The sequence below is a fragment of the Tyto alba genome, unplaced genomic scaffold, assembly GCF_018691265.1.
Source record: "Tyto alba isolate M040663 unplaced genomic scaffold, T.alba_DEE_v4.0 Super-Scaffold_8, whole genome shotgun sequence".
Taxonomy (NCBI): Eukaryota; Metazoa; Chordata; class Aves; order Strigiformes; family Tytonidae; genus Tyto; species Tyto alba.
In genome coordinates this window covers 4,981,073-4,995,384 of record NW_024881329.1, presented here as the reverse complement: position 1 = coordinate 4,995,384, position 14,312 = coordinate 4,981,073, and the positions used below count along the sequence as shown (strand labels likewise).

General features: G+C 39.3%; 1 protein-coding gene across 2 annotated transcripts in view; it reads right to left on the bottom strand.

Annotated features, from left to right (window-relative positions):
• Positions 1 to 2,267: 2,267 nt before the first annotated feature.
• Positions 2,268 to 14,312, bottom strand: part of SPTY2D1 (SPT2 chromatin protein domain containing 1) — a 55,388-nt gene continuing 43,343 nt past the window's right edge. For both annotated transcript variants that reach the window (XM_042784714.1, XM_032984938.2), the window contains 5 exons: positions 12,863 to 12,977; positions 9,648 to 11,408; positions 8,734 to 8,890; positions 7,999 to 8,076; positions 2,268 to 5,894 (listed from right to left, as the gene is read on the bottom strand). In XM_042784714.1, the coding sequence (XP_042640648.1) occupies positions 5,798 to 5,894; positions 7,999 to 8,076; positions 8,734 to 8,890; positions 9,648 to 11,408; positions 12,863 to 12,977 (2,208 nt within the window). In that variant the 3' untranslated portion in view covers positions 2,268 to 5,797. The remainder of the gene's footprint in view (positions 5,895 to 7,998; positions 8,077 to 8,733; positions 8,891 to 9,647; positions 11,409 to 12,862; positions 12,978 to 14,312) is intronic.

Genomic DNA, 14,312 nt, shown 5'->3' with positions numbered 1-14,312 from the left:
CATGATAACTATCAGTTTAAAAGCATCATCCAGCCAAGGCTGGATTTAAACCAGAAGTTTTGAGGTACATTAGATCTCATTGCCAACTACATATGGCAGCAAATGGTCTTCCATTAAAGTTATTTTTTCCTGCAAGTTCCAGCATCTCTCACTGCTCAGAAACAGGGCTCCCCATAGCCCTGGGCCACATCACACACTATACACTGCCATCACCACGTTCCCTTTTTAAATACAGCCAGCAAAAAGAAGCCAGGTTAATAAAGGGTTTGTTGGTTCACTCATTTCAGCTGGGGGAAGAGGGTTGTTAACAACAGCGCATCACTCTGCATGAACTCTGAAGATTCATCTTACATGTCCAGGCTGCCTGTCTATGCATCATTTATGGTCACACTTGAGACCGCTGTAAATGTCTCAAAAACAGACTTCCTGCACATTCTATAGAAATCAAGAGCCACATGAGGTGGATTGACTCATATTAGTACCCTACTGTGGAAAAATAATAGTAAGCAGAGTCCTTTATCAATTGCAGAGCAGCAGGTCAATCAACAAGTGTAATGCTCTAACATGCACACCACTTCTTTATCTGGACAAGTGTCATGACAGTGGATGTGTTGAGGGACCACAAAGTATTAATGCAACGCAAGAGCTGGAAGAGGCTGGCATAGAGGAATAATTATTGTGATAGGGAGGTGAGGACAGACCCACAACAAACATATCCCTACCTGTATCATTCAAGGAAGCTAGTTACCTCAATGAAGAAGTCCACAAAAGAGGTTAAATACATTGAGAAGCACACGTAAAGCATTCATGTGCTTTATATACTTTTACAATCAGTGTGTGCATAAATATGCTCTCCTAGTGATTCTGAGTGAATTAGAAAACCAAGAATACTACACTCAATTGTTTTTCAAGTCAGAATCAAGCCCATTCCTTTAACAAGAAAAAACACAATCACTGAAGCTCTTGATTCTTTGTCAATTGCTATCAACTTTCACACACAGAGTATGATAAGGAGATGGCATCAGATACTTGCCTTTCAACAACTGTGAAATGTTGAAAAACTGGGCAGAAGTTGCATCCAGCATACCAAAAAAAAAAGAGTATGAATTTGCCAAAGCAGGAAAAAGCATATAAGCAAAAACCAGGACTCCCATGAAGAACTTGGAGAAAATCCCCAAAGCAAGTTAAGCCAGATGGTTTGGAAAAACAAAACTATTAATCAGTTGTGAATAGAGAAGTTAGGACTAAACTTGTGACATGTTTCATTACTTCAGGAACCTCTTCTGTCTTTAATTTCATCCCACAAAGTATGTTAGGCATGATATGTCAAAGGCTCTTTGGATCCCCAGGCTCATGGAGAAATAAATGTTTCCATATGCATTTGAAGCAGTAAGAAAAAGCTATCTATGGGATAACTAAACTGGAGTTCTGGCTTGTGGAACTAAAATGTTGATTCAAATAAGTTATAACTAAAAACTGTCCTCAAATGAGGGAAACCTGTAATTATCTTTTTCCAAACCCGAGTAAAATAATTTTATTGCTTCCAGAGAAGTACAGCTTTAGTGGTTGGATTAAGATAACTCAGTGTAGAATCATCCTCCACCTGAAGAGAATATATTTGCTTTGAAATAACAACTGATGACTGATTACAGCTATAAAAGACACATTAAACATCCCAAGGAATTCCATACAAGGTAATTCCAATCAAGGTGAGATTTTTTTAAGCACAGGAGTTCCAAAGGGAAGGCAAATGGGCTTACTTGGATGTGTATTCATTTATCTGTTTGGAAGTGGGTCACCGCACAAGCTGGTCAGAACAGTCACTAGTATTTACCTCCACCTGCTGAAGCAGTAAACCATGGCATAGGAGACAGCAATTGAGGAGGTTCAGATTCTGTACATGGCAAGAGGAGAATCCAAAAAAGATGCTGCTTATGAAACTGCAGGATGAAACCCCACACTCCAAGTGGAGAGATTAAAGGCAACAGGCACACTTGTGTATATTATCGTACTAAAACACACATACCTCCAAATCTATATGAATTAACAAGTCTAAACCACAGGAGGCGCCAATAATTTTCAGATCTTTTCTAAACACTTAAGTGATTCTGTTAATTTTTCATACATTCTTGCTGGCTGCATGAGAACAAGAGAACAATCCTTGGAGAACATTCAGCCTACTGCTGCCGTATGTGACAGGTCAGAGGAAGCCAGCAGAAAAGCATTCTGAGAAATCTTCCATAAAGTAAACCAATGAGAAATAGCAGTAGAATGTTTAACGCCTGTAATTTATTGGATACGCACTCTGCAAAACTTAAATGCATTTGGTGTGTGCAGAAGTGTACACTTTCTTGACAGCACCAGAAAACAGTTAAGCTATGTATGAGTTAACCTGATTTGTCACATTGTGTAAAAAGACATTGTGCACAAATGATATCCCCAAAGAAAAAAAATCATTGGCTAGAACTAGAATCACTTATTTACACACTAACACTTTAATATTGCATCACACCCACTCACCAAAATAAATAGAAGTACATTCATCACAATTTAAACACCAGTCTCTCCATATATTTATTTTATGACATGTTTTGGTCTCCAGAAATATGCTATATCTAGAAATATGCATCAGCTACTAGATTATGTTACAAAATGCAAAAAAAATAGAAAATTAGTTTTCCTGGACAATATTTTGGACTTTACATAAAAATAAATCCAGATTTCCATAGAGATCTCATATACTTCTTGAAAGAATTTTATTTTAAAGCACAGCACAGAGTTGCACACTAAGGCTTGCTGTGATATGCAAAACCCTGGCCTCCAAAAGACATCGCTGTAAAGTGAAATACAGCTCAAGTGTAAATACAAGACCTTTTCAAAAAGTAGTCATCAATAGAAAGTGCCCTTCATTTGATTTAGCATTAGCAGTAAAGAAGTAGCTACTGTAATTGTGCAATCAAAGCCAGACCTGGAAGGGTTTTATGAAAAGTATGTCATTTCACACTATCAAGTTTAAGGATATAGAATCTGAGATAGCAGAAACCGACCAACCTTTTTATACTCCTACATTCATTATTTTTTGACACAATTTACTAAAAAAGGCACATTATCAAACAGTGAATTAAAAATCTAAAAAACAAACCAGAATTTCATTAAATACAATTAAATCATTATCTTAACATCAGCTCCTCAGAAACCGATATAAGCATTTTTCCATTTTTTTTCTTAACCTCAAATTCAGATGCACTTTGGACAAGTACTGAAGTACTCTCCTTAGATTAATACTATTATCTGGCAAATAGTAAACATGTTTTATGGATACAAGGTCAGGAACTGGAAACACAAATTTAGTTCCTTCCTAGCCGATTTACAAACATGCAGCAAATGCAAACACATTGAAACCTAAACATTCATATAAAATTTGAAAACCATTAGCATCCCATGCCAATTATGAGAAAGTACTTCTTGACTGTAAAATTACAAATGTGTCCTTGACTAATTTTGCATACGAAAGACAAAATTTAAGCAGTGATCACTGTGTGAAGAAACCGTTCTACAGTGTCTTAGGGAGGCTAGCAGAGTACATTCCAGTCATCAGCTAAAAGACAAATGACAAAGTGCTTTACAGATTAAGAAATTTAACTGATCTTGCATGGTTAAGTAATCAGAAAGTGGTGAAATAATCAAGTTTTATTTAACCTATATTTATGTGAAATGCAGATTAAATTCCCAGATGAACCAATTTTGAATATATTTCTTTTGCTTCATAAGGGACTTTTTTCCCAGCCAGGCAGGAAGTTGCTCACAGCTGATATAGCTGTCTGGGTTGACAGACCTACAGCCTTTTGTCATCTAGAAAGGACTATGAAGTAAAAAAACCCCAGCAACTTGATCATGGTCCCAATGTTCATTGTCTTGAATGGATAATTCTAGGAACTACAACAGAAAATTTTAGATGGTCCCAATGAAGCAGAGTGAATACAACACACTTCTAGACAAGCAGTGAGGTTACACTATCTTGCATGGTCTCAAGCGCATACACTGAGAAATGGTTTTTGTTAGTTGATATGGAAAGTTAAAAGTACAGAGCAGCAGTGGTGGTATTTTCATCTGGGCTCCATGTCAGCTAATACTGAATTATCTATCCCAATAGCTTACTCATGTCACATGTTTTACTGAGGCAGTGAAATGCTACACCATTGACAGAAGACATCTTAAAAAGGCAAATCTGTTTTTTCTTACATTAAGAGTCAGATGTTTAAACTTCAGCAGCTTCCAAGATTGTTTCTTACAAGTTGCTATCTGAACTGCTTCCTAGAAGCAGCATTGTTAGGAATAGCCCCCTGATAGGAAAGGTTCCTTTGTTGTTTTTTCTACAAGGTAATTTCTCCTTTATTCCTTTACTTCCCTCCTTCCCCAAACACACGAAGCCCTTTTTGTACTTTTCCAAGTACTTCTAGCATTAAAACACATCAGCCTCAGCAGCTGAAGCCAGAGGTACTATCAGTGGAGTCCTGGAGCATGAGGCAAAGCTGAGTAGTGATACTGGTGAGCTTTGAAGGGCAACCCGGGGAAATAAAGTAGATGCAGCACCAGCTTTGAGCTTCAGACTCAGTACAACTCCTGTAGACTTACATGAACCCTGTACTGACTGTAAACAAATTCAGTTACTGAAAGAAACAGTCTTTTAAGTGCATAGTTAGAAATAATGTGCAAATATGGGCAGTTAGGTAACTGAACTAACTCTCCTGCTATTCGTAACAGTTTAGATTTTTGGTTTGATGAAATTAATTACAAGTATTAACTAGTTAACATGAAGTTGTTAATATTGAAGCGCTGCAAATACTTTTTAACAAAACTTAATTCTGATGTGCTTTCTAAATAGTAAGCCTAATTAGATAAATGACTGCTTCACATTTTAAATCATTTAACACATCGGATGTTTAATGCAAGAAAGAACATGTGTACCATACACAATTTGTAAAAGCAGCAGAAGCTGTTAAACAAATGTGAGGATTTACAGGGCAGGAAAAGAATTCCCAAGCATACGCTTGAGCCCAAAAGCACTAGGTTAGACATACACTAGAAATTCCTATTTTCAGGGCGTGTATCATACTGAATTACACTGGCACTGGAATTCCAGACACAGCAAAAGCCAACATAATCTTTTTGCTGTATCTATAGCTGTAAAATTTGCAAATGACATGCACTTTTCTGTTTAGAAATAGAGGTTCGAATTATTTTTATGGGCCCTCAAATCAGAAAATATGCAGCACTTTATTGCTTTGAACATCTGTGGCAATGGCTGAATTTACACCCAAGCTGCTTCTGAACAGAAGATGACACTTCAATACTTTGAGGCTCAAGTTGGGAGGCGGAGTAGGATATAAAGCAATTTATCTAAGTCTCAAGAAACATCAGGGAACAAGAATGCTATTCCTTTCTTTCAAGTGAAAGCAGAATTGGTTTACCAGTATAGGGGGCCACACAGTTCCGAGTCAGTGCATAGCTAGTCAATATTTCTGCTGGCATCTTGAACTGGTTTAATTAATGGAAACATCTATTAATTTTATTCCACTTAATATGCATTAGTGCATTAATTTCTTCATAAAAAACCAACCCTGGCAAGTATTAAAAATAAATATCTTATTTAGGTCAAACTAAAGACTTGCTTTTCAGTACTTTAATCCCTTTAAATATTCTTTTGTCCTCTAACAAGCAAATGGAAACTGAAGTAGAATAAGAGATGTATGGAGGCAGAGGGTAGCAGAAATACAAAGTCAACGCCGTAAGTCAGTTAACGTGTCCTCAGCTTCTTAGACTGTCTCTTGCGTTTTAATTCTTCTTCTTCCCGTCTCAATTCTTCTAAGTCCTCCTGAACACCGAGTCTCAAGCTGCCAAATAAGATTAAATCCTTTACACAGTGCTACCCAAGAAACATGAAATTTTACTTTTACCCCTCCCCCAAGAAAAGCAATCCTGAAATTACAGCTGATTGGAGCAGAACTTTTAGATCAGTTCAACAATCATAAGTTTTCTTTAATTATAGTGAGAATACAGCTTTAAGAAAATAAATCAATATTTTATCATTACATTACAATAAATTAAAAAAAAAAAAAAATCAAGATTGTGAGAAAACCTGGTTTTAATACAAAAGCTCATTTTTTTCCAAAATGAAGCTGATGAAACACCCCTCAATTCTTACTAATGTATCTCTTACATACAAGTGATAGCAAGATTGCCTCTCATCAACTTCTGAGCGCCAGCTAAACCTTTTACATGGGCAAGGGAGAGAAGGGACATGTCATACAGTAGAGAAGAGATCGCTGCAACTTCCTGGCTTGAGGCACCATTCAGGTTGCTACAACGCACAACATCGCTCCCCCCTCAGTCCATCCAGCTGCCACGACTCTGGTGAACAGGCCCACAGGAGAGACTCTGCTAATGTGGCCTGTTCTAGATACATCCCTGTGTAATTCCTTCAGCCTCATAGAAGTCAGTATGTTGAAAGTGATACTTAAAACAGAATCTGCAATCACTGATCTCCATTTCAATAAATAAGGGCTGGATAGTCTTGCTGGTTTGACGCTAGGAACGGGTGTGGCAAAGTTACCATTTTGTGATCAGCTACTACCTCATTTGCAGCCCCACTAAGTGCATTTGTTCATCCATAGTTCTTTATGAAGCAACATAAGGCAGTGTAGCATGCACCTCAATGCAAAAGGTTCAACCCCATGACAATGAGGATTCAACTGTTCTGGGCTAAACTGTTCCCGTACAGGCTCTAAAATGGATTTTATGCCTAAACAAACATAGCAAAGTCGTCCTGAATTCAGGAAATTGCAATCATCCAAATTAAAATTAGAAAGAAACACATCAAGGATCTATGTGATAAGACTCTGCCTCAGAGAACAATTTTTCATTTCAACTTCAAACTTAACTATCATTTTAATGGACTTGCTTGTTTAGAAGTTCCTCATTTCAAGGGTCACAATGCTTTTAACCAAACTCAGTGAAAACTAGCTGAGCACTAAAAATAGTTAATTTTACTGAAGTTTAATTCCTTCATGCTGCATGTGTAGCTAGAAGTTAAGCAGGTATTCAACTCTGTAAAACCTCACTCTAGGTCTTCAATGGAATTCTGTCAATAGCAGGATCATGAAAATTCCAGTTGTTCGCTCTAACTCCATTTAACAGACTATAGCTTTGCATGAGATGCAGCTACTCCCCAGGAACACAGAGGAGTTAGGACACTGACTACAACTTCAAAATGATACAAGTTTCCAGTGTTCAAGGTACCTTCTGAACAACAGTATCAGAATTTCAGTAGAACAAGAAAATTGTTAACTCAGTGTATTCCAATATTCTCCATTATCTGTAAAAAACTCATAACTTTCACAAAGCTTGTTCCACCAGCCATTAAAAAACAAAAAGAAAATCAGTTTATGAACACCAGGCTTTATAATAGCGATGTAAGAATTGTGCAGATCTGGAAGCCAAAGCCAATGGTCAAAACCAATATGAAAATATAATCTTTGTATTTGAAATCCCTGATTATAAGTTTGTTAGAGTACTTTGTAAACATACATAGAAATACACACACACACACACACACATATATGTAGATAAAAACAATTAAGACTTCTTCCAGTCCTTAAACTAGCAGAATACTGTAATGTTTGGGACAAACTGAAGGGGTTAGCATTTCAGCTGACATTTAAAGTATTTTTAGAAAGATCTTTGGGCATACATTGGTTTTGGTTTATTTTTTTTTTAAACAAGCGAAGTTTGTAATGTATGAGGATGAGCATACAAGATTTACTTACTGTACCAACCACTGGCTGACTAAGTTTCACCTTTACCTAGGCTTTCTTATAAAAACATGGTAAGGCTTATTTACCTCTGTATAAAAAAAGCAGCAAATATCCACTCTTAGCCCCATGATTTGGGCAATAAACAAGGTTCCCACTTTTTATCTGCATTTACATCTGTGCATACCTCCTAGCTTCTTCTTTCTGTTGCTCTCTCCAGCTGCTCTCCATATAACGTAAGGCATAATCACTTTCATCTTTGTATCTGGAAATTAAACATTAGTTTTTAGCACACTAACAAACATGATAACGTACAACTGAGTCACGAATTCGCATCCTTTCTTAGAAAGGACAATTATCTTGCTATACACAGATTTTTATGTTTTGAAAGAATCTAAGTTACAAGCTTTTAAAATGCTTGTTTTCTTATATGTTATTGTCAGACAAGAGGGAAGTATGTAAATAAGCCAAATAAAAGCCTTCATCTTCTAGCAGTTGCTAGTCATAGCAAATTAGATCCTCTTACAGAACAAACACTCTTGCATTTATCAGGTCATATTCTGGTAGCTACATTTGATGGATTCTGAAATACTGCAGACTGCTAAAGAAAGCATTTCCAGTAATAGGAAAGAATCACTATGAATTATACAGGTGAGACATAGAAGCAGCTGTGTTTTTTCCAACTATGCCCTATTGCATCAACTTCTATTGCTCCCCAGAAGAGCGTGGCAAGCAGTGTGAAAATTCAAGGTCTCTTCTGCACAGAAGCAGCTCTAATGCTTGTTAAATTTCTGCAATGCAAAACCATTTATGGCTACCAGCACTTCCCCTATTTTTAAAACATTTCTATTCATTGAACTATTTTAATTTCTGTTGTTCTGTTGCTTGTTCTGCAGTATCTTAAAACTGACATTTTTCTTACCTTTTCCGGTCATAGCCAAATATTTCCCGAATATGTTTTGATATTTCTTCTTGGGGTTCCCCTTCATCTTCAATGAAGTCATCCATTTCAGAGTCATATTCATCATCATCATCATCTTCTATTTGTCTCTTGTAACTAATAGGTGGTCTTCCAAGACCTAAATGGCAGGGGAGTGAAAAAAAGTTATTAATAACATTAATATAAATACTTCTCCTTGCTATACCTTGGGCACAGACATTTCACAGCTCTGGGCTTCAAGGTGGAAAACTTCTGCCTCAAGTTAACTAGCAATTCTTCCTCTAAATCCTGCTGTAGAAGATTAGATATCAGTATTGCCAACTGCATTCTGAGGAAACTACTAGACAGAAGCCCATGTCCTTGTTCAGGGTATCTAGGCACTTATTTGCTAGAATCCATGCTGCTTGTTCCTGTTCAGAAATAAATTTTTGAAACTGCCTGCTTACTGATAAGGTGAATTAGCCAGAATACTTAAATATCAGTCACAGGTTTGCTGTGTGGTTTTAATTTTTATGTACCAGTTTACCCATCTGTTACTTAAGACATTACGAAATTTGAAAGACTAAGCATAATTAAGTAATGCAAGATGTGAATCCCTCAATTCTTTTCCTTCTAACAGCATTCATATACCAACATCAAGCACAGGCTGCTTAGTTTTCTTCATGCCCCAGACTGGTATTTCAAGGCATATGAGCACAGGTAAAAATAAAAAGTTGCAAAGCAGAAAAAAGCATTCTACTGTTAAATGTTCTCTGTAAAAGGCAAAAAAGGTATTTTGTCCAGGTCTTCCTAATTGCATCTATAATTGTCAAAGAGCCTCACTGACCTCAACTCAGACATATAAAAAATACAAACCAAATAACTAAGTGAAAAAATTATTTGCTCTAGAACTTTACCTTGTGGATGAAACACAGGTCTATGCCCTTGAAAAGATCTCATTCCATTCATCTGTCCATTGCTAGGTCTCGTGACTAGGTTTTTAGAAGAAATAGTTTCCGATACAACAGTACACTTCGGTTTTACAGCTGTGCCCAGGCTGCTGCCTGGTCGCCCGGCTCCTGTGCTTGGGCCAATTCCTGGCCTGCCTGGTCCCGTTCCCAAGCTGCCGCCTGGTCGCTTGGCTCCCACGCTTGGGCCGATGCCTGGCCTTCCAGGTCCTGTTCCCAAGCTGCCGCCTGGTCGCTTGGCTCCCACACTTGGGCCAATTCCTGGCCTTCCAGGTCCTGTTCCCAAGCTGCTGCCTGGTCGCTTGGCTCCTACACTTGGGCCGATGCCTGGCCTTCCAGGTCCTGTTCCCAAGCTGCTGCCTGGTTGCCCAGGTCCAGTGCTTTGGCTGACTCCTGGCCTTCCAGGTCCTGTACCTGTGCTGCTACCTGGTCGCCCAAGTCCTGTGTTTGTGCTGATGCCTGGTCGCCCAAGTCCTGTGCCCGAGCTGCCGCCCGGTCGCCCAAGTCCTGTGCCCGAGCTGCCAGCCAGCCTTCCAGGTCCCACACCTGCGCCACTGCCCAGTCGGCCAGGTCCCAGGCTTGAGCTGCTGCCCGGCCGTCCAGGTCCTGTGCCTGAGCTGCTGCCCAGTCGCCCAGGTCCTGGGCTTAAATCACTCCCTGGCCTTCCAGGTCCCATGCCAGAATTGCTGTTTGATCGCCCAGGTCCTACACTTGAACTGCCACCTGGATGTCCAGGTCCTCCTTTTCCTAAGCTGCTGCCTGATCGTTTCGCATTGGAGTTGATTCCATGCTGAAGGGCTGCAGCATTGTCTGATTTTGTATGGACAGACTTTTTCAGGCTGGATTCTTTAGCAGGTGGTAGCCTCTGAGCCCCATTGGCTGCTGGTTTTGAGGGTGGCACATGAGAGCTTGAGCCAGACTTTCCAATACCATTGACAGGTAACTTACTATGACTGCTACCAGTAGAGCTTTTTAAGGAGCCATTTTGTGAGGTTTTTTGCATTTGATCACATCTGGAGGAAGATGAGGACTGTGAGCGTTTTTCAGTCAATGCTGGTGCTTTGGATTTCTTATCAGTACCACTCATAGAAGATGACAGACTGCCTTTTGGTGCAGAATGTTTATCTACTGAGCTTTTGTTAAGTTTTGCATTTACATATTCTTTCTGAGAAATCACTTTTTTTGAAGAACTGGATAACCCTGTATTTTTAATCTCCTTCTCACTTTTCTTATGCATTTCTACTCTCTTGTTTTTACGTCCCAAATATTCCCTCTCTCTCAATTCTTCTGCTGTTCTTGGTCTCTCTTCTACCTTTTTCACTGCTTTTATTTCCACGGGTTCATACTGTTTTTTTTCAGCAAGCCTTAAGAGCTCTGCGAAGTTCAGAGGTGCTGGTACACTTTTGTGAGGTGCCTTTGGTTTCACTGCAACTTTGGATGGTTTCTCTTCATATTCTTCTTGCTCATGCTCAGATTCAGTCTGACTGTATTCAAGGTGCTCAGTTTCATCTTCTGTTGCATGCTCAGCCTCTGGGGCCCGAGCAACATTCTCGCAAGTCCTCTTCTTTTTAGGCTTCTCTTCAACAGGAATGCCATTATAACCATAAAAATTATCCTTTGTTCGTGAGGCCATAGCTCTTGCCTTTCTGTCATGCTTCAGTTCAATACGTCTAGCCAAGAGCTCTTCTTTCTTTCTTCTTTCTTCCAGTGCTGTAAAAGAAAGCCAGGAGAAAGTTATGCAAAAGCACTATTTTATTTCAGTTTCTTTCTCAAACTGATAAATCATTTAGGACAGTAATTTAAGGGTATCTGGCTAACAGCTATTCAAAACAGACCAAGAAGTGATCAGAGGTACGCTAACAGGGCAAGGTAACCCATCTGAATTAGCTACTCTGACAAACCAAGGTGAACAATTAAGTCAAGTGCTGCTACTGTAAATCCCACTAAGGTGATTCAACTGAAACACCTTTCCAGAATGCTATGCAAACTAAGGAGAATTACTGTGTAAGGACATACAGGATTTATGGGGGATCGCTGGGTAATGAAAGGAGTTGTGAGACTGAGCAAGAGAATTTTGAGACTGTACAGAATTTACTATCAGATGTTTAAGGGAAGATGAAGAAAGGGAGGTAAATCAGAGTACTGGGGGGAATAAGAATTGGTAAACAGGATGAATGTGTGTGTAGAGACACAGAAGCAGCCTGCCACAGATAAGCAAGCTGCTGGTCACTACATTTGTCTGGTAGAGCCCTGTGCCCTATCTCCATAGTCTGTCCTGTATTCTTCATGAACTGTTTTTAGCTACTTTGTGTGTGATCTGCTGACAAAATTCAGGCTAAACTAGACAGTGAATAGGATGAGAAGTCTGAACGGCAGATACTGGAAAGAGCAAGGGAGATGAGAGCCAAATACCAGAAAGACTCAGGAAAAGAACCAATTCCTAGAAAAAGGATTGGGCTATTCATGCTTTGGGTGCCTGTCAAGGTACCATCCCCTTCCTATGTTATTCTAGTGTCAAGGGCCGTGACTGTACAGTCAGTATGCATGCATGCCTATGGGGAATTCATGCTCAATCTTGCTTCTGGCTGGATCTGGCACCAGGGATGTGGAGCAGGCTCATGACTAGCCCAAGAGAGGAGGTCCAGGGGATGACCCTGGGTCATCCAGTCTATCAGATTTGGTTACCTTTAACAAAGCATTAACATCGGAAGCAATTCAGTATTATTTTATTCTATAGAGTATTTAAAGGAAAGATAATACAGTGGAAAAAAAATGTAGCTCAAAACCCATCATACAAATTTAAAATTCAGACTGCATTGATACACTAGATTAAGACACAACAGGAACTCTTACCATTTTTTCACACAGATAAAGCTTTTCAAAGTTAAGTTACCAGCAGTCCAGATGGTTTCTTGCAGTATCTCTTCACCATAACTACTTCATTTCCAACAATGAATTCTAGTGTAGCTGATTAATATTTAACTCCTAAGGAAAGCATGCAAACATCCCTCGTCCTTACTTAGTCCTGGCTTTCCCTTAGGATCAGTTATGTGCATCAATTCCAGAAACAGATGTGTAGCGGTATTTGCAAGAGCTTTGAAGAGGGTGTCAAAGTCTCAAAGAGTCAATGAAAGTGTCCCATAGGAAATATTTTGGGCTATTACCTTTTTTTCTTTTTTCTTCTTCTTGCCGTCTGAGAAATGCTTGCACTGCTGCAGACTCTACACCCTTGACTTTTGGAACCTTTTTGGGAGGACCAACAGCCAAACTGTACCTTTTCTGCAAAGAGCAAAGAAACACGTCAGAAGTTAATAAATGTAAAAATCTCGACATTTTTAAAACTGAGGAGTTGTGTAGCAGTTATGTACTTGACTTTAAGCATAGAGATGGTACAGAATAAGCAAATAATGAACTCCCACTGAAGCTGAGAGTTGTGACAGATATGCTTGACTCTCAGCTGTACTTTGGTTCAGGCTGACTAAGGAACAACAGGCCTTACATCCTTGGGGTAAATTTGCAAGCTAGAAAGCCCCCGGCTCACATACAAAGGAGTAAAAGTGTCTTGAAAAATATTTTGAGAGGTGGTTTCAAAACCCAGAAGTACAAGATAACCAAAGTACGGAACAAGGTATTAGAGCTAAAACACACACATCTATCTTGTCTATTCTACTGACTAGCAGCCAAGTACTTCACTCAATAAATATTACCATCAGGATGGGCCCAGCTGGAGCTCTCCCTGAACTGCAGCTGGACTGCACACCAGGTGACTCTCCCCTTGAGCATGGACACCTCTCAAGGTTAGAGATTCCTCACCTGAGACTAAGAGATCCTTTCTTACCCAAGGCAGAGATCCCTTACCTGCGACAGATCCTTGGTAAGTGACTGATAGCATGCTGAATTAGTATTATGAAACATTACTAATCCAAGTAGCTACTTCATATTAGTGTAAGCATTGTGCGGATAATGCCATTAGACATAAACCATCGACCAAGATTGGATCCAGCCACAGCTAGGCTCCAAGGGGACTACAGAAAGCGTGAGGGTCCACTCTGAGCTGCATGGCTCAATGGGAGGGTCCTCCTTACTCTTTGCATCTCCTGTCTGTGTGAATCATTCTCAGTTAATTCTAACTCAATTTTACTCTGTATGTTTCTTCCATGCAGCAATGAATAAGGTGATCCTTGCCAAACTTACTGAACCTTGTCAAACCACTCTTAAAACTTTGTTAAATTCCATTGAACTTATTGAACCCTGTCAAGTTATTATTTTCTCTCAATAAAATGTATTGCTGCTGCTCTCTGAGGGAGGTGCATTCCATTCATCTGCAACAAGAGTGCACTCAGCTTCCTGGAGAAATGAACAGGAAACCAGAAGATGGGTAGGGAAACCAAGAGAAATGAGTAAAATGCACTAGACTCAGAAGGAATGCAACAGCTGCATCAGTAATGGAATAAAAATATTTCAGTGCAGCCTTAGTCTTTGACCAAGCAGAAAACAAAAGCAGATTACAGCACAGGCTGCCAGAGTCTGCAGGTTTACAGGTCCACTAGCGCTTTCAGCTTTTTTGTGCAGACTCATTTCAGTTTCCAGTTATCTTATTCAGTGAAAATAAAC